Below are 20,424 nucleotides of genomic sequence, written 5' to 3' on the forward strand. Positions count from 1 at the left end.
TAAATTCATGGTTCTTTTAATGCTTTTTCAATCTAAATAAACTTGTTTTAATAAACTTTTTTTTTTTTTTTGGGCTAAGTTCCCTTTGAAAAAGCATGCCGTTTGATTGAAATGGGGAACTATCATCAATCAGGATAAAGTTCTCTAGCATTTTCTCATTCAGCGACGTTTTGAACGATATTTGCGTGGCGTTTGAGAAAGACATGAGCTTATCGTTTCTAGTTTTCCGTGCACATTGATTGAAATCTGTTATAGAACCATAAGATCAGGAGCACATTCAGCAACACAAACTTCAACAGCCCCCCCTTCTCAAATAATGAACACCCTGATATGAGCTGCTGCCAGTGAGCAGGAGATCCAGACCATTAACCCATCATTGTTTTACCACCTCCACAAAGCAAGGCAAACTGTTTGAATACACCGACCCATCAATTATGACACATAAATGTGTATTCAACAGATAAAATACACAACATAAAACACCTCAATTAGAACTGTACAACACCTGACACAAAAATGATCGAATCACCTCTCTTGGGTGGCATTCAACTGTTTAATTTTGTACAGAAATATATAAATAAGTCACTTTCATGAGACAAAATTTTTATGTTTCCGATTCCAATCTTCTGGCGTTATGAAACTATTAAAAAAAATATAGAAATATAATTGTTGTGCAGTCAAACTTGCCGTTTTAAAAGATTGAATAGAGGAGAAAACTTGTAGTATCATGAGCCAAAACACTGCACCGTTACAACTTTGTTGCACCACCTCTTGCTTTTATGACAGCTTGAATTCTCTGAGGCGTCTTCCTCCAAATGTCTTATTGCTGGTGCCAGATCTGTTTTGCAGGTTGGAGCCTTGTCACTGACTATTCTCTTCAGTTTCCACCAGAGCTGTTCAACTTTATTTACTACTACTATACGCTACTATTTGCAGGCCACGCCACCAACATTATATGCACAAAACTTCAGGGCATTTATTGAAGATGTAATAACTGCCATCTCCTCGCAACTTTATCTAACCGGACAACTTCACCCAGTCTGCTTCTCTTCAGCACTGCCACCTTGTTCTTTGCCATTTGAATGATGATGATGATGATGGTTTGCGTTGGAATTGCCTGTATCTCATTTATTTTAGGCCACTTCATACATCAATCTTCCCATTTTGTTTGGACTTTTTCCAGATTTTTAAACACAGCTGACTGGGAACAACCATCATTTTCAACGTTCTGTGATGATTCATGTCAATCTGATTTGTGCAAAAGCTGTCCAAGGTGTGAACACTTTAACTGAAGATGGATTTAGTAGATTTAATCTGATGTAGTTGCTGGTTTTAAAACTACAAAGTAATTATATAATTCACACACTTAAGTCAAGTCATCTGGACGGATTCTGGACTAGTTCCATATTTGTTTCTCAAATTTAGGTGATTCCATACGACCAAAAAAAGCAACTGTAGCTGACTAAAACGTTTATATTTGTATAAATGAGGCTCCTTGGATAAATATTGTTATTAAATGATCTTGATGTATATTTCTGTGCAGTGCCCTGCTGTTTTGACTTGGCGACATATAAATAAACTGAATAGAATTTTTCTCTTATTATTTCATAATGCCAGTGCCAGAAGGTTGGGGTAATTATTTGTTTATTTGTTTGTTTACTGGGCTGGGGGGGGGGGGGGGTCATTGAAGCTCAGTCAAATTTGATCACTTTCAAAAGCAGACTTCAGAAAGTTGGTGTTCATTTAGGAAGCATTCTGCCTCCAGAAATAAATAAATAAATAAATAAACAAAGATGGTTGTTCCTAGTTTAATGAAGTTAATTAATACAGAGTGTGGCTGCAAACTTAGCTTTTTAATTTTAAGAGCACGCGACTCTTCCTGCTAGCTTCATTTGTTTAATCACCGCGACAAAAACAAAAACAAACAACAACAAAAAAGGTTTTAGTCGTTTTTAACCGTCTGGTGAGTTAAATATTTCCTTAAACACGTGATTTATAGCTGATAAAAGTCAGTTTGGTGGGTCTAATCATAACATTATGTCACAGGTTTTGTTTTTTTGTTTTTTGCTTTAACCGCGCGCGCACACACCTAGCTACTTTTAAACTGTTGTCGGTTGTTTTGTTTGTTTGTTTGTTTGTTTGTTTGTTTGTTCCGCTGCGCTCACCTGCGTTCCGGAGCTTCTTGTTCCGATACACGGAGAAGATAACCAGCAGGTTGCCCAGGATGTCCACCACGATGGTGAAGATGAGGAAACAGCCCAAAGTTGTGGTGACCCACGGCGGGCGCTCTGCCGAGGAGTTGTTGTTCAGGTGAGACCCATTTATCACCATCGCTGCCGAACTTCTCCCAGCTGAGCCCAAATTCAACCCTGCACGCGGACTCCTCCTCGTGCACGAGTCCCGGAAAGAAAAGTACGAGCCCCCGCTGGTGTCATCCTCTGCGCTGCGCGCGGGGAGCCGCCTGCTCTCAGCTCGCCTCCGAGTCGCTGCTTCGCGCGCGTGCCATTCACTTTTCGTCGGGTGATGGAGCTCCGCTTGAAACCTTTCCAGCATGTGACCGAAGAGCTCGAGCGACTTCACTCCCACGGAGAAACACTACTGTCGCTTGGCGGCCGCACCGCGGAAAAGCAGCTGCGCGCGCGAGCCTCTGCGTCCTACTTTTCCTCTTCATTTATCCGAGCGCGCGCTGTTCATTCATGGCTTCCAGTGCTCCCAGAAGCCCATTCATTATTATTTTAGCGAATCATTCATGTTAGTCCTCTTTATGGAGGAAATGTGTGCAGATGAAGAGAACTGTGGCTAACCTGAATGGAAAACAACTTAAAAGACTGAACTCTTTAAATAATTCTCCCACACACTGTGTGGTAAATGTTTTACCTGCTTGCAGACATCTTGTTCCCCAAGGTGGACTGGGTTCGTTTTGTCACTGGGATTTTCCACATCTGAACATTTGGTCTTATGAATCTGAGTTTGATGCTGATAGTTCAAAAAAATGCACAAACTGCATTCATTGCAAGAATGCTTATCACCCCAGCATCCCAACATTTTTAAAGTTGTGCAATGTATTAGACTTTCAGGTATGAGTTGGAGGGAATGTTCAGCTGCCACCTCAAAGATTTTTAGATGAAAATTTGTCAAATTGATAGCCAGGGGCGATTCTAGAATCTGACCTTTAGGGGGGCTCAGCCCCCAATATTGACAATAGCTCTTGGCTTGAAGGACACGGTAACCATTGGCATCAGAAGCAGTTGTGGTGGGGGGGGGGGGGGGGGGGACACACTGGTGGGAGTCTGTGGGTCCATCCATTATCTTTTACCCACTTCTTCCTAGTGGTGTCATGGGGGTCACTGGTGCCCATGTCCAGCCATCATTGTGCGAGAGGCAGGGACACATAGAAACAAATGAGACAAACAACCATTCACTCTCTCACTCACACCTAGGAACAATTTAGAGTTACCAATCAGCCTAACATGCATGTTTTTGGGCTGTGGGAGGAAACTGGAATACCTGAAAAAAAAAAAAAAAAAAAAAAAACATGCATGCACGGACAGAACATGCAAACTCGACCAAGAAATGTCCCCGGACCGGGATTTGAACCAGAGCGACCTGCTCGCTGAGAGGCAGCAGCTCTACCAGTTGTGCCACTGTGCTGCCCGGGTCTGGGGTCCTCCCGCATAAACTTTTCAATAAAGTAGATGCCATTTCCTGCATTCCGGTGTCTTTTAATAGGTTGTTAAACATTTACGGTTACCTACATATGTAAACATTTGATTCGATAACTATTTTAGAGAGCACGCCACAGCAAGGAGTCTGACCAACAGCTCTCCTTGTGTGAATAGAACACACTCCATATCTGTACACCCCCACCACCCTTGACAATTGCCAGCAATTGTACTGCGGCGCACAATACAGACGTCCTAGCTAAGATTGCGCTCTGCTTCGATCATATATCCAACACCCCACAGGTAAGGGGCATTTTACTTCAGGATAAATTGAGGTCGCCGATTGGTCGGTTGTTGTTGAGCCTACTGGATTGGTGGTGTCGAGGATCTGACTCAATGCAACAAAAAAATGGATAAAAAATCATAGATTCTACTGGCCTGTTTAAGTGTCATCATTTATTCCAAATTTGTTCAATATTTTGGTGAATTTAAGGTTTGAGAAACGAGTTTTTTTTTTTGTTTTTTTTTTTTACAAAATCCTAATGGTAGTTTCTTAATTTTGGTTGCCAAGTTAAAATTTAGGGGAGCTTGAGCACCCACAAAAATAGACTAAAATAGCCTTGTTTATCTTTGCTAAGTTCAATCAGCTGTGACAGCCATGTTGGATTAAGATGACTCATAAAATTAATCAACTGTAGATGTTCATCGAGTAATCACATTTTGAGCGTTTCGTTACAATCCATCATGTTGTTCATTAGATATTTTGCTAACAGACAAACAGTGTTGACTCCAGTTAATGCTAAAGTATTAAGCAAACATCTCACACAATGAGCTGTACTTGGAGCAAGTATGTATTGTGTGAGTTTCTCTCAGCTACCGCCACAGCAGATTTGAGCACAAGATCTGTGAACTTTGCTGAAATACTGAGATTTACTATGGTCGACTAGATGTGGTGACCATCTTAAAGTGGATTGACTAAAACAAAATCAGTTGTAGATGCACATCCAACCATTACTTTCCGAGAGTTTCATTAATATCCATCCAGTGGTTCGTGAGATAGTTTATTAACAAACAATCTTTCATGGCTGCGATCAATAATCGTCCAGAATCCACATGTCACATGACAAACTGCAGGATCGGCCTGATCTGACAAATCATAGTGCTTCTGTACAAAGCCAGTTTTATATTGTGAGCAAATTGTGCAGAAAATAAAAGAGTCGATGTGTTTTCATGCACATAAGCAGCTTCACGAGTTCTCAGAAACTGCAGTTATTCTAAATCAAAGAATGAAATCCATAAGGTTTGATTTGGGCTGCAAGTTTGACATGATGCAAAAATCAAATAAAATTTCTGAGAACTATATATGTTTAACCCTCATCCCACCCGGAGATGTAGAGTTTACATTGCGATGTATTTCATCCGTTTTTCAAAAGAGGCTGTTCAGTTAGTTTCAGAATATTTATGTATTTCTTTATTTTTGTATATTTTAGGGTTGTTATTTCTATTTGTCAGAAAACATATTGTATGTTTGCACACTTACACTTACTAATCTGTAAATTCAAAAAACGTTCAATACAAAAACAACTGGACTTCATTTGTAACAGAAGACGTTTCGCTCCTCATCCGAGGAGCTTTCTCAATTCAATGAGCAGTGAGTGAGAGATTCAGATTATAAGGCTGAGTGAGATAAGACACACACACATATGTAGATTTGACAAGTCACACCTCAACACCTTAACAGTAGGGGGTTTCTTAAGGTCTTTGTAACTCTAATTCACAGACGAGGCCCCTCTGTTCCCATCAGGTGTGAAAACTGGCTGGGAATCAGTCTTAAAGTTGCATTATATGTTTTTGAAAGTGGAAATCTGAGGCCTCCTCCTCGAGATGGTTTTTCTCTTTTTACATAAATTGCTTCCTTCACCCCCCATCTCAAAACATCTGTGTTCTCTGTCCAAAATGTGCACATTTTGGTCCTCAAAAGAGTGTCCCTTATCTGTGAGGTGGAGGTGAACAGCTGAATCTTGTCCTGAAGAGCTGGCTCTCCTGTGTTGAGCCATGCGTCTGTGAAGAGGCCGTTAGTTTCTCCAATGTAGAGGTCTGGACAGTCCTCGCTGCACTGGACCGCATACACTACACCACTCTGTTTGTGTATGGGTGTTTTGTCCTTAGGGTGGACCAGTCTCTGTCTCAGAGTCCTGCTGGGTTTGAAATGTACTGGGATGTTGTGTTTGTTGAAAATCCTCCTGAATTTCTCTGATACTCCAGCAACATAAGGGATGACAATGTTTTTACGTCTGCTGTTCTCCTTTTTCTGTTTATTAGTGCGTTTTGTAGATTTCCTCGCTGACTTGACAAAAGTCCAGTTAGGATATCCACATGTTTGAAGAGCTTCTTGAACGTGTTTCTGTTCCTTTTCCTTCCCTTCTGTCTTTGTGGGGACGCGTTCAGCCCGATGCTGTAGAGTTCTGATGACAGAGAGTTTGTGTTCCAGTGGATGGTGGGAGTCAAACAGAAGATACTGGTCTGTGTGGGAGGTTTTCTGTAAACTTCAATGTTAAGGCTGTCCTCTCTTTCCATCTAACAGTCCAAAAAAGGCAGCTTGTTGTCATTTGCATCCTCTCTGGTGAACTTGATGTCGTTATCGACCGAGTTAATGTGTCTGGTGAACGTTTCCATTTCCTTAGCTTGTATTTTGACCCAGGTGTCATCCACATATCGGAACCAATGGCTTGACATTGTTCCCTCAAAGGAGTTTAGGGCTCTCTGTTCCACTTCCTCCATGTAGAGATTGGCAACAATAGGTGACACTGGAGATCCCATGGCACAGCTGTGCTTCTGTCTGTAAAAACTGTCATTGAACTTGAAATAAGTGGTGGAGAGGCAGAGATCCAACAGGGTGCAGATCTGGTCCAGGGTGAAGTTGGTCCTGTTGATTAAGTCCTTGTCTTGTAGAAGTTTATGTAATTTATGTAAAATTTGTGTAAAAAGGGAAAAGCCATCTCTTAACAGAGGAGGAGGCCTCAGATTTCCACTTTCAAAAACCTGTAATCCAACTTTAAGACAGATTCCCAGCCAGTTTTCACACTTGATGGGAACAGAGGGGTCTCATCCAAGATGGCCACGCTCAGAGCAGTTGCAGCTTCACAGGCTCCCGGTACCATCCCAGTTTTTAGAAGTTTTGATATTGACTCTGTGCCTGACTCCGCGCGATTTATGCGTGTGAACTATAGCCGAACCGAACTGATGAGAATAGGAGCGGATTTGCCACGAAATATAGCAGAAATCAGCAACAAACTCAAAGCTACGCTCGGCAGAATGCAGATCTTAAAGTCATCTACCTGGAAGCTGCAGCAGAGGCGTTCCAGCGGGCAGAAGAGGAAGCGCTGCTCCCGGCTTAAGAGGAGAGGATGCCGGGCGGGGGTTATGGTGAGGCTACGAGCTAACGCTAAAGCCAGCAAACTCCCCATGCCGTCTCTCTTTCTGTCGAATGTCCGCTCGTTGGACAACAAGATGGATTTACTTCGTCTGAGAGCGGGCGCCTCAGAAGAGATGAAGAAGTGTGCAGTGCTTTGCCTCACAGAAACATGGATTACAAGCGAAACGCCGGATACAGTCTTCCAGCTGGATGACAGACTCTTTTTTCGAGCGGACCGCTGCAGCGAGCTAACGGGGAAATCACGGGGAGGCGGAGTGTGCATTTACGTGAGTAAAAGTTAGTCCACGAACTGTACTGTTGTAAATAGCTCATGCTCGAAGGCTTTGGAGCAAATAACAGTGAAATGTCGGCCACATTATCTACCCCGAGAGTTCACGATGACTTTCATCTCTGTCGTTTACATTCCTCCGGACGCTAATGCTAATGAATCACTGCAGGAGCTTCATGATATCATCAGCTCGCTGCAGAGCAAACACCCCGAGGCTCTTTATGTGGTAGCCGGAGACTTTAACCACGTGAATCTAAAGGACTGTCTCCCAAGCTTTAATCAGCATGTGACGATTCCGACACATGGAGACCGCATGCTGGACCGTGTTTACACGAACGTAAAAGATGCATACAAAGCCGAACCCCGCCCCCACCTAGGACTGTCAGACCACATCTCAATCTTCCTGGCTCCTGCTTACATGCCCCCGCTGAGACGCTCCAGACTGGTACAAAAGAAAGTTAAATGTTGGAGCCAGGACAGTGGGCCCATACTGAGATCGAACAGACTGGCAGGTTTTCAGAGAAGCTGCTGAAAATGGAGGTTTGCTTGATCTTGACCAATACACATCCTCAGTTCTGGGTTACTTTAGTACATGTACTGACACAGTCTCCACTATCAGAAATGTTAAAAGCTACCCAAACAGAAAACCTTGGCTGAATGCAGAGGTGCGTACCCTGCTGGAAGCCAGGAACACTGCCTTCAGGTCTGGAAACTCAGAGGAGCTGAGTAGGACAAGAAAAGAGCTGGTTGCTGGTATTAAGAGGGCCAAGGGCACATATGCAAAGAGGATCGAGGGTCAATTCATCTCACAAGACCCTCGGAGCATGTGGAGGGGCATTAAGTGCATAACAGATTATAAAGGAAGGAGTGAACAATGCCCCAAAGACCCATCTCTGCCTGATGCCCTCAACAAGTTCTATGCACGCTTTGAAGACCCGAACAGACCACCCAGCACCAGACTCACCTCACCACCGGATGAAGAGCATCTCAGCGTGACCTCAGCAGAAGTAAGGAGTACCTTCAGGAGGATTAATCCGCACAAAGAAACTGGCCCAGACAACATCCCCGGAAAAGTGTTGAAGGAATGTGCTGATCAGCTCTGTGAGGTGCTGGCAGACATCTTTAACACCTCACTTACCCTGGAGACAGTTCCCACCTGCCTGAAGACTGCCACCATCATCCCAGTCCCAAAAAGCTCTACAGTGACTGGTCTGAATGACTATCGGCCAGTGGCCCTCACCCCGATAGTCGCTAAATGCTTTGAAAAACTGGTCATGACTCACATCAAAACAACCATCAACATCAACGAGGACCCTCATCAGTATGCATACCGTGAGAAACGATCAACAGAGGATGCAATCTCCTCTGTGGTCCACACTGCGCTCAACCACCTGGAGCAGAAAAACTCTTACGTCCGTATGCTCTTTGTGGACTTCACATCCGCCTTCAACACCATGATCCCCCAAACCCTGATGGACAAACTATCCACACTAGGACTAAGCCCCTCCATCTGCAACTGGGTACTAAACTTTTTAACAAACAGACCACAGTTAGTGAGGATCCACAACCTCTCCTCCTCCACCATAACCCTCAGCACTGGCTCTCCTCAGGGATGTGTGTTGAGCCCCCTCGTGTTTACTCTGCTCACATATGATTGTGCAGTTACCCATCCAGGCTGTCACATTGTAAAGTTTGCAGATGATACAGCGGTGGTGGGATGCATCACAAACAATGATGAGTCCAGCTACAGGCAAGAGGTGGAACACCCGAAGAGCTGGTGCAGAGAGAATAACCTTCACATCAATGTGAAGAAGACAAAGGAGATGATTGTGGACTTCAGAAGGAACAAAAACACCTATACCCCCCTGAACATAAGAGGATCTGCGGTGGAAGTGGTCTCCAGCTACAAGTACTTGGGTGTACACATGAATGACAACCTCAGCTGGAGCAACAACACCACCACCCTGATCAAGAAAGCTCATCAGAGACTCTACTTCCTCAGACGGCTGAGGCGAGCTGGTCTGGGAAGCTCAGTCCTCACCTCCTTCTATAGGTGTGCAGTGGAGAGCATCCTGTGCTCCGGCATCAATGTGTGGCATGGAGGCTGCACAGCTGCAGAAAGAAAAGCTTTGCAGAGAGTGGTGAAGGCTGCACAGAAATCTGTCGGAATCAGCCTCCCCACCATCACAGACATCTACACCTCCAGATGCAGGCAGAGGGCCACCTGCATCATGAAGGACCACACTCACCCAGCACACACACTTTTTGCCCCACTCCCCTCAGGAAGGAGGTTAAGGAGCATTAAGTGTAGAACCACTAGACTGAGGAGCAGCTTCTACCCTGAGGCTGTTAGACTCATGAATCTCTAACTAGAATAATCACTGTGAAAAACCATATCATGTTGCTGCTGATCTGTTTCATGTTGCTGCTGATCTGTTTCAATGTTGATGTGTTCATGCGTGCACATCTGCTCACAGACTCATGTTCATGTTTGTGCTGATGTTCAATGTTTTATGTTATGAGTGCTTAGTGTATATTTAGTTGATGTTTTTCTTAGTTCATATCTTAGATGTTATTACTGTTTTTCTTATACATTTTATTGTTGGATGTAACTGGGACCCTGTGTACATAATTTCGCTCCACCACATGTACCACATGAGGTGCGAATGACAATAAAGAAACTCTGACTCTGACTCTGACTCATCTGTGAATTAGAGTTACAAAGACCTTAAGAAACCCCTACTGTTAAGGTGTTTAGGTGTGACTTGTCAAATCTACATATGTGTGTGTGTCTTTTCTCACTCAGCCTTATAACCTGAATCTCTCACTCACTGCTCATTGAATTGAGAAAGCTCCTCGGATGAGGAGCGAAACGTCTTCTGTTACAAATGAAGTCCAGTTGTTTTTGTATTGAACGTTTTTTGAATTTATCATGTCCTGGATGACTAAGAATCTTCACCAGCATATTACTAATCTGTAATATAAAAAAAACGTTTTTTCTAAAACTTATTTTGCAAATAAACTCCATCCATCCATCCATTATCTTTTACCCGCTTCTTCCATTTTGGGTTACGGGGGTCGCTGGTGCCCATGTCCAGCAATCACTGTGCGAGGGGCGGGGTACACCCTGGACAGGTCGCAAGTCCATCACAGGGTGCAAATAAACTCTAGTCTAATTTAAGTCTCTTAAAGCTTTGATCTCATAGATGGCTTCATGACAAATTTTGTCAAATTTGATGGGAAGCATCTGCAACCTGCCCGTGTCTTACTTTCTTACACCTGCAAGCTGAAGGACAGTCAATGATTTGCCCAATCAGTGTTTTCTCAGATGTTACTGTGGTTTTTGTCTAGTTTTTTTTTTTTTTTTTTTGTTAAAGCCTTCACTAGGCTACACTTGTTTTCCTAAATCAGTTCTTTCCAAACATTTCAACTTAGGACCCCCAAAGTATCAGGGACAGGGACGTGTTACGCAGACTATCACTGGTAAAGTGAACGAACATTTGTAATTAGTCAATTAAGCAATTACTGAAAGACAGCCTTAATAATTATTATACAGCATTTTCATTTTTGTAGAACTTCTGTTGTTTATGTTTTGTAACAATTGTACAAAATTGACAACATAAAAAATGTGGGTGGGAAAGGTGAAGCACCCACACTTGCCCCATTTGCCCAGCTCTGGTCCCTTGAGCAAGACCCTTAACACCCACCATGTGTTTCCCCACCTCCCACCTCAGTGTCCTAGATAGCAGCTCTCTGCTCCACACAGAGGGCTGTGGTACCTCAGTGGTCTGTGGTTGCGTTAGGAAGGACATCCAGCATAAAAACAAAAATAATTTCCAATTTTTCATGCGAGTTAGTACTCTGTGGCAACCCCAATGGAGGGCATCAGCCGAAAGAAGAAGACGAAGAAGAAAAAAAATTTGGACAAAATTATGCTATGAACAATTAATTCAAAATTTTACTCTTTCTAGAAATTAACTCAAGACCCTTCATTTGGTGTTTCACATCCAGCTGTGGGATCTTGACCTTAATTTTGACAGTCACTGTCTTAAGTTATAGCCAAAATCCATGTCCCTGCTTTCATGGAGCACGCACCCTTAGTCAGATGTCAAGTCAAGTCAAGTCATATTTATTTATAGAGCACAATTTAAAACAGATAGACTGTTATCAAAGTGCTTCATCACCATATTGTCTTCTTCTTCTTGTGGCTTTTCCCTCTTCAAGGGTTGCCACAGCGAGTCATCCTCCTCCATCTCACTCTGTCCTCTGCATGCTCTGTCCTCACTCCAACTACCTCCATGTCCTCTTTAACTGCATCCATGTATCTCCTCTTTGTCTGTTTCCTGGCAGCTGCATTTCTAACATCCTTCTAACAATATACCCACTGTCCCTCCTCTGGACATGTCCAAACCATCTCAGTCTGGTCTCTCTAACTTTATCTCCCAGTTGTTCAACCTGTGCTGTACCGCTGATGATCTTATTCCTAATTTTATCCAGCCTTGTCACTCCTAAGGAGAACCTCAACATCTTCATTTCTGCTACTTCCAGTTCTTTCTCCTGTCTTTTTGCCAATGTCACTGTCTCCAGACTAGAGCTGTCATTTCTATTCCGGGCCTGAAGCCCAGCTCGACCCGACCTGAATTCGGGCCAGGCCAGGCCATGATAATGTGCTGGATGGGTGGGGCGGGTTGGTGTCGGGCTTTTGATTGGGTCAACGGATCAGCCGCAATCCAATTATATGACAACATGGCTTGCCATACATTCACCAGCTGCACGTGGCTATTTCACCGCGAGCTGACTGACCTAGAAAGAGGTAAAAAGCTCAGTTAAGCTTCAGAAGGGACTATACTGCGAGGCTGCAATCCCTCGCTCAAATGGACATTCATTCAGTTGCTGCACTCAGTGGATGCGCACGGCCGACGACCCAAACAGGTGAGATCCCAAAGCAGACGTCAGAGCGGTCTGTGTCTGAGTAATGCAGAATGCAGTCAGAAACAGGGTTTTAATGCTCTTTGATGGCCATGAAAGAACAAACACCCCCCCAGCTCTGATCTTCTGTCTCTTTTTGACATGATGGTCTGTTCTCTTGTCTGTTTTCTTTGTGGTTCCATGTCTTCAACTTTTCTGTTTCCTGTGTTTTTCTTGTGCTCTGTCTCTGTTCTTGTTCTCACTCACTCCTCAGTTTGCCTCTCCAGCCTTTAATCATTCGCACCTGTCCCTAATCAGTTACCTGTCCAGCTGCACTCATTAACCACTCGTCCTCTGCTGTATTTAAACTCCTTCCATCCGCCTCCAAAGCATCCGGTCATTGTTCTGTATTCACTCAGACATCTCGGTCCTCCTCTGCCCTGTCTGTTTCCGTCCACCCGATGATCTGCTTGGCCCGTTTACTCTGATGTCCTGTTCAGTCTTGTTCCTGATCGTGTTTTGCCAGAGTAAATTTTGCTGCATCAACAGCATTTTGTTTTGTTGTTTAAATAAATTTATTTTATTTGAACTACTGCCTCGCTCACCTGCCTGCATATGGGTCTAAAAACTGAGGACTGTGATACTTTGACTGTTAATAACTAATTAAAAATGTCTCTTTTTTTTCCAGATTCGGACCTATAATTACTGTTAATTCATCGGGTCAGGTGGGGTTCGGAAATGATGGCTGCGGACTTGGGTCAGGTCGGATCAGATTTTTTGTGCCCAAATGCAATTCTACTCCAGACCATACAACATAGTTGGTCTCACCACTGTCTTGTAAACGTTTCCTTTGACCTTTGCTGACACCCTTTTGTCACAAATCACTCCTGAAACTATTCTCCATCCACTCCATCCTGCCTGGACTCTCTTTTTTTTACCTCTTTACCACATTCCCCATTTTCGTGGGCAGTGGACCCCAAGTACTTGAAGTCCTGCACCTTTGTGAACTTTGCTCCTTGTAGCCTCACTGTTCCACCGGCCTCCCTCTCATTCACACACATGTACTCTGTCTTACTACAGCTGACTTTCATTCCTCTTCTTTCAAGTGCATACCTCCACCTCTCCAAGTTCTCTTCCACCTGTTCCCTGTTCTCACCACAGGTCACGTCATCTGCAAACATCATAGTCCATGAGAATTCCTGCCTGACCTCATCTGTTAGTTGGTCCATTACCAGAGCAAAAAAGAAGGGGCTCAGAGCCGATCCTTGATGCAATTCCAACTCCACCTTGAAGCTATCTGTCACTCCTACAGCACATCTCACCTCTGTCCTGCTGTCCTCATGCATGTCCTGTACCAGTCTAACATACTTCTGCCACTCCAGATTTCCTCATGCAATGCCACACCTCCTCCCTTGGCACCTTGTCATATGTTTTTTTCTAAATTCACAAAGTCACAATGGAGTTCTTTCTGACTCTCCTTGTACTTCTTCATCTACATCCTCCAAACAAAGATGGTATCTGTGGTGCTCTTTCTTAGCATGAAACCATACTGCTACTCACAAATTGTCACCTCTTGTCTAAGTCTAGCTTCCACAACTCTCTCCCAGATCTTCACTGTGTGACTCATCAACTTAATTCCCCTGTAGTTGCTACAACTATGTACATCACCCTTATTCTAAAACTGTACACCAGCACACTTTTTCTCCATTCCTCAAGCATTTTCTCACCCTCAAATATGCCATTGAATATTTGAGTCAAAAATCTCACATGCCATCTCTCCAAGACATTTCTAAACCTCCACTGTATGTCATCAGGTCAAACTGCCTTCCCTTTCATTCTTTTCAGAGCTTTCTGGACTTCACTCTCACTAATTTTTCCCACTTCCTGGTCCACACTTTCTATGACCTCTACTCATCTTTTTCATTCTGTACATTTATTATCTCCTCAAAATGTTCCTTTCACCTTCCTGTCACGGTCTCCTTACTTGTGTGAACATTGACATTCCTATCTTTCACAAGCCTAAACTGTTGCACACCTTTTCCAGCCTGATCTGTTTCGTCAATCAGTACAAGTCCTTCTCACCCTCTTTAGTGTCCAGCCTCCCATACAACTCATCATACGCCTTTTGCTTTGCCTTAGCTATATCTTTCAGGTACCTCTATCCATCTACCAGGTTTCATTATCATCTTTTCTCTGTCCAGATGACACACCGAGTACCTTCCTACTTGTCTCTCAATTTACTGTTGCTGTAGTAGTGCAGTCATCAGGAAGTGCTTTCTTTCCACACAGAACCTTTAACAGCTCCTCTCTGAACTCTTCACAACATTCTTCCTTCCTCAGCCTCCATCATTCGGTCTTCTATGATTTTACTCTTTTTCTCTTCTTCACAACAACAGTCATTCTACAAACAACCATCTGATTCTGTCTGGCCACGCTCTCCCCTGCCACCAACTTACAGTCCCCAATCTCCCTCAGGTTTCCTCTTCTACACAGAATGCAGTCTACATGTAATGATTGAGGTTGGATCAGAACCACAAGAATCCAGAGCGGTTTAAAAGGTTTTATTAATAAATAAAGAGCTGCCACTCTCGGCCGGTGTTGGTAGACAAGGAGCTGGAGCTGGGTCTTGAAAGGCTCGATGGGCCGGAGGCAGAGTGCTGAACAGCGCAGAAATGTCACCGAGGGGCAGTGTACGTTGATTGTCTTGGGTGGGTGATCCAGAGGCAGAGTCGTGGGCAGAAACAAGGTTGGCAACAGGATCTGATAAAGGCGACAGTACCAAAGAGCAAGGCAAAATTCGGAGTCCAAAAACAAGCAGGTAATGGCAGCAAAAAGGCAGATGAGCAGAGGTACAAAAGGGCAAGACAAAAATCAGAGATCGAGGGGCAGGCAGGAGACTGAACAGGATCAGGATACAAGAGAGAAACGCTGGAAGACTACTCACCAAAGGCTTTCGATATTCTGGCACCAGACTGTGAGGGAGAGAAGCTTTTAAGCACCAGAGCACAGGTGTTTCCCATGAACACTAACGAGCTGCAGTGAGGGGAGGTGTGACAGACAGAAAGCTGTAGATAGGAAGCAGAGCTGACAGAAACCAAATGAACATAGAGAAAACTAGAAACCAAGCAGTGAAAAGAGTTGTTTTAGCAAAGATTAAAGTGTGCATCATGACAGATCCCGGATGTCATCTGTGGAAATCCCGGATGAGGCTGCGGTCCAGGATGTTGCGAGCTGGAACCCAAGAGCGCTCCTCCGGGCCGTATCCCTCCCGGTCTACTAGGTAGTAAAGACCGCGCCCCCATCTCCTGGACTGGAGGAGGCGTCGCACTGAGTAGGCGGGAGCCCCATCAGACGGGTGGGAGGGGGGGAATCAGGTGCTGGGTGGAACTGGGACTGGGTAAAGGGCTTGATACGAGATACATGGAAAGATGGGTGAATACGAAGTGACTTGGGGGGGCGAAGGCGAACAGAAACAGGATTGAAAACTTTGGATATGGGGAATGGACCAATAAATCGGGAGGCGAGTTTGCAAGACTCGAGCTTAAGGGGCAGGTCCTTGGTGGAGAGCATAACCCTCTGACCCTCCTGATAAAGAGGTTGTTGAGGTCTCCTTTGATTGGCCCCTTTAAAGTAGGCTGTGGAGGTCTCCAGGAGGACCTTCTTGGCTCTCCAGGGGGGCCTTCCTGGCTCTCCACCAGGTGTGTTTACAACGGAGGGTTGATTTAAGGGCTGAGGGAACTCGAGTCTCACGTTCCTGAAAAGAAAACAGAGGGGGTTAAAAACCAGATACAACAAAAAGTGGGGACAGACCAGTGGCGGAGGAGGGGATGGAGTTCAAAGCATGTTCCACCCAGGGGAGATTGGAGGACCACTTACTAGGGTCTTTCTGACAGAGGCCCCTCAGCTTGGTCTCGACCTCCTGGTTGGCCCTCTCTGTCTGGCCATCCGTTTGGGGATGGAACCCAGATGAGACTGATGGATACCCCCAAGAGGTCACAAAACTCCTTCCAGAACTTGGAAACAAACTGTGGGCCTCTGTCAGAAACTATATTGGTGGGCAACCCGTGGAGTCGAAAGACTTCTCGGGCCATGACAGAGGCGAGTTCTTTGGATGTGGGGAGTTTAGGAAGGGGGACCAAGTGAACCTGTTTGGAGAAATTATCAATGACAGTCAAAATAACAGTATTGCTGTCTGAGGGGGGAAGATCAGTGATAAAATCTAAACTAATATGGGACCATGGATGAGAGGGAATGGGAAGAGGGTGAAGCAAACCGGAAAGGGGTGGACGTGAGGTCTTAGTCTGATTACAAATATGGCAGGAGAGCACATAAGTTTTTACATCTCAATACAGTGTAGACCACCAAAATTGGGCTCAAACTAGGGCAAGCGTTTAGCAATGCCAGGATGGCAAAACAGGCGAGAAGAGTGACAAAATTTTAACACATCATTGACCCGATCAGGTGGAACAAATAGCCGGTTTGAGGGGCATGCAGCTGGTGGAGGGCACGACTGGTTGGCTTGGAGAAGGTCTCTTTCTAGCTGGGTGATGGCCAGGCGGGAAGAACTGGGAAGGATATATTCCTCGCCTTGGTTTACTGGGCGGGAATTGTCCTCCATCACTCTAGACAGAGCATCTGGTTTCATGTTTTTGTGGCCAGGTCTGTAAGACAAGGTAAAATCAAAATGAGAGAAGAATAATGCCCACCTGGCCTGTCTGGGGTTTAGTCGTTTGGCCGATTTAAGATATTCGAGATTTTTATGATCGGTCCAAACCTGAAATGGAACCTTGGTGCCCTCCAACCGGTGCCTCCACTCCTCCAACACGAGCTTCACAGCCAGTAATTCACGCTCTCCAACATCGTAGTTGCATTCGGCAGGAGTGAGACCCTTAGAAAAATAAGCACAAGGATGAAGTTTCCCATCCTCACCATGTTGACTTAAAATAGCCCCAGCACCAACCCCAGAGGCATCTACCTCTACAACAAATGGTCTTTCAGGGTCAGGGGCGTCGAGAATGGGAGCTGAGGAGAACAAAGTTTTGAGTTTGTGAAAGGCAGAGTCAGTGGCACAAGTCCATGTGAACTTACTGTGACTCACTTAGACTGTGAGGGAGAGAAGCTTTTAAGCACCAGAGCACAGGTGTTTCCCATGAACACTAACGAGCTGCAGTGAGGGGAGGTGTGACAGACAGAAAGCTGTAGATAGGAAGCAGAGCTGACAGAAACCAAATGAACATAAAGAAAACTAGAACCCAAGCAGTGAAAAGAGTGTTTTAGCAAAGATTAAAGTGTGCATCGTGTCACTACATGCGTACTTCTTCCTCCACTTTTGTAGGTCACACCATGTTCCTCCTGCTTTTGGAAATATGTGTTGACTACACCCATTTCCATTCTCAGCAAAATCCACCACCATCTGTCCTTCTTGGTTTCTTTTCTTGACACCAAACCTACCCATCACTTCCTCATCCCCTCTGTTTCCTTCACCAACATGTCCATTCAGGTATGCTCTGATCACCACTTTCTCCTCCCTGGGAAAACTCTCTATCACTTCAGCCAGATCCTTCCAAAATGTATCTTTCTCCTCCACATCACATCCAACCTGTGGAGCGTAACCACTAACATTTATCATTAGACCTTCAACACATCTACACCTCTAGATGCAGGAAGAGGGCCACCTGCATCATGAAGGATTCCACTCACCCAGCACACACACTTTTTGCCCCGCTTCCCTCAGGAAAGAGGTTAAGGAACATTAAGTGTAGAACAACTAAACTGAGGAACAGCTTCTACCCTGAGGCTGTTAGACTCATGAATATCTAACCAGAATAATCACTGTGAAAAATCACATCATGTTGCTGCTGATCTGTTTCATGTTGCTGCTGATCTGTTTCATGTTGCTGCTGATCTTTTTCGTGTTGCTGTGTTCATGCATGCTCATCTGCTCACACAGACTCATGTTCGTGCTTCTGTTCGGCATATTGTTTTTATGCTATTAGTGCTTAGTGTGTATTTAGTTGATGTTTTTCTTAGTTCATATTTTAGATCTTATTACTGTGTTTCTTTTACATTTTATTGTTGGATGTAACTGGAACCCTGCAACAATCTTGTTCCATCACATGTACCACATGTGGTGTGTATAACAATAAAGAAGCTCTGACTCTGACTCAACTTCTACCTTCAGACACATCACCTCTTGTACATTCTTTGCTAACTCCTCTTTCAGGACCACCCCTACTTCATTTCTCTTTCTAAGCACACCATGGTAATATATATATATATATATATATATATATATATATATGTATATATATATATATGTATATGTTTCATCACCATACTATACTTAAGGGGAATTAATACCCAGGTGATTACCAGGAACAGTTATAATTACCACACCCTATGTGTGTCTTTCACTCATCTCATAGTGACGGTCTCAACAAAGTGCTGGTTTCTCTGATATGAAGGGGACAAACAGGTGATGTATTTTTCAGTCCTGTCCTCTGTTCCAGTAAAAGGGGAAGCATGCTCTGCTTCCTGACTTGTGTATTAAAGTCCTAACCCCTCTGCTGTTTTCTTGGGATAAGGTCCTTAATCAAACTGAGGATTTAATGGGATGTGATTTTGTTTCATGTAGCTTTGAAAAATGATGTTTGATGGATACAACTGTATACTACTTTATCAAACAAAATTGGATCAATTTGAATTCAGCTGTCTGGTGTACAATTGTAAATCAAATCATTTCATTTGTTTGAAAAGGTCTCTCTGATGGACTTGCGACTGCCCAGGGTGTACCCTGCCTTTTGTACAGTGACTGTTGGACATGGGAATCAGTGACCCTTGCGACCCAAAAAGGAAGAACTGGGTAAAGATTATGGATGGATGGATGGATGGATGGGTGGATGGATGGAAATCATGGCACAATTATGTTTCCCTGCTGTTTTCCACATCCATGTGAATGTCTATGAGATTTCATTTTCCTTTACACACCTGTTCTGAGTTTCCATTTCCTTTACAAACCTGTTCTGACACAACTCATTTGAACCAGATATGGATGCATGCTAGAAGATCATGCCACACCACTGCCACTGGAATCACATCTGAGTTGAGTTTTTTTCCCCCAACCTTTTCCCAATCATGGTTTAGCCTATAGGTGCAAGGCCAGTGGGACTGGTGCTTTTTGTTTAAATCTTGCCGACGTCCTCGCTGCATGGCACCAGATCATATACAGTACATCGTATCACCACACAGGTCCACCCAAGATCTTGACACATTGCCTCCACAATCATACAACCTTGCACACCAACAAACTACTGAGCATCTATCACACTCAGTTATGCATTAGTAAAACCTACTGCAATGATATCATGCCACTGAATACCTTTCCAAAATGGAAAGATTTTTAAAAATCTAGCTGTCATCCTGTATGAATGGGCCTTAATATTGTTGTGCTTCATACAACCTGCTTTGAAGATGATTGAAAGAAGTGACAACGTCTAACTTTCAGAACAATGATGAGCCATTCATATTCAAATAGTTGCAGAAAGTTTTGTCAAAGTAGTTAAACATTCTTCTTTAAATGCATGAGGCCTTAGCTTCTGACAGGGTGAAGTCCCAAAATGCTAATCTAAGCATGACCCCCATGTTGATTGAAGTTTAAAATAAAGTTTCAAAAGACTAAATAGGTTGTGGCAAATTTTATCTCTTGGCATTTTAGTAGGTCTCTTGCAATTACAGTACTATGTGTTCTTGTAACATAAGTGAGTACACAGTGGTACTTGGAATGCTACACTCAAAGGTTTTGAATTTGACCCCGGCCTGGAACAAAATCCAGTGATTTTAGACCTCATTCTTACCCTTAGTGTCAAAACTAATTGTGTCTTTCCCAGGAGAAAGACAGCATAGAGGAAAAGAGGACAGGAGGACATGCATTATTCTTCCAACCTCGAGCCAGGAATATTTTTAGATTGAACACCAGAGCAGCCTTACAAAAGTTTAAAAGTTATATGGAGGATGATCAATGGAAGTTGACAAAATGAATCAAATCAGAAAATACATAAAAAGTCATTTTTACCAACTGTAATTGTTTTTAAAATTAAGCTGCTAACATATATATATATATATATATATATATATATATATATATATATATA

At 43.8% G+C, this 20,424-nt stretch overlaps 1 protein-coding gene across 1 annotated transcript in view; it reads right to left on the reverse strand.

The window, feature by feature from the left end:
- The window catches only part of mtnr1aa (melatonin receptor 1A a), a 99,560-nt gene extending 97,229 nt beyond the window's left edge, over positions 1 to 2,331 (reverse strand). The window contains exon 1 of the mRNA XM_037689932.1: positions 2,166 to 2,331. Coding sequence (XP_037545860.1) covers positions 2,166 to 2,331 — 166 coding nt within the window. The remainder of the gene's footprint in view (positions 1 to 2,165) is intronic.
- Between the last annotated feature and the right edge of the window lie 18,093 nt (positions 2,332 to 20,424).

This window comes from Nematolebias whitei, chromosome 16 (genome assembly GCF_014905685.2).
Source record: "Nematolebias whitei isolate Nwh7 chromosome 16, NemWhi1, whole genome shotgun sequence".
Classification (NCBI taxonomy): Eukaryota; Metazoa; Chordata; class Actinopteri; order Cyprinodontiformes; family Rivulidae; genus Nematolebias; species Nematolebias whitei.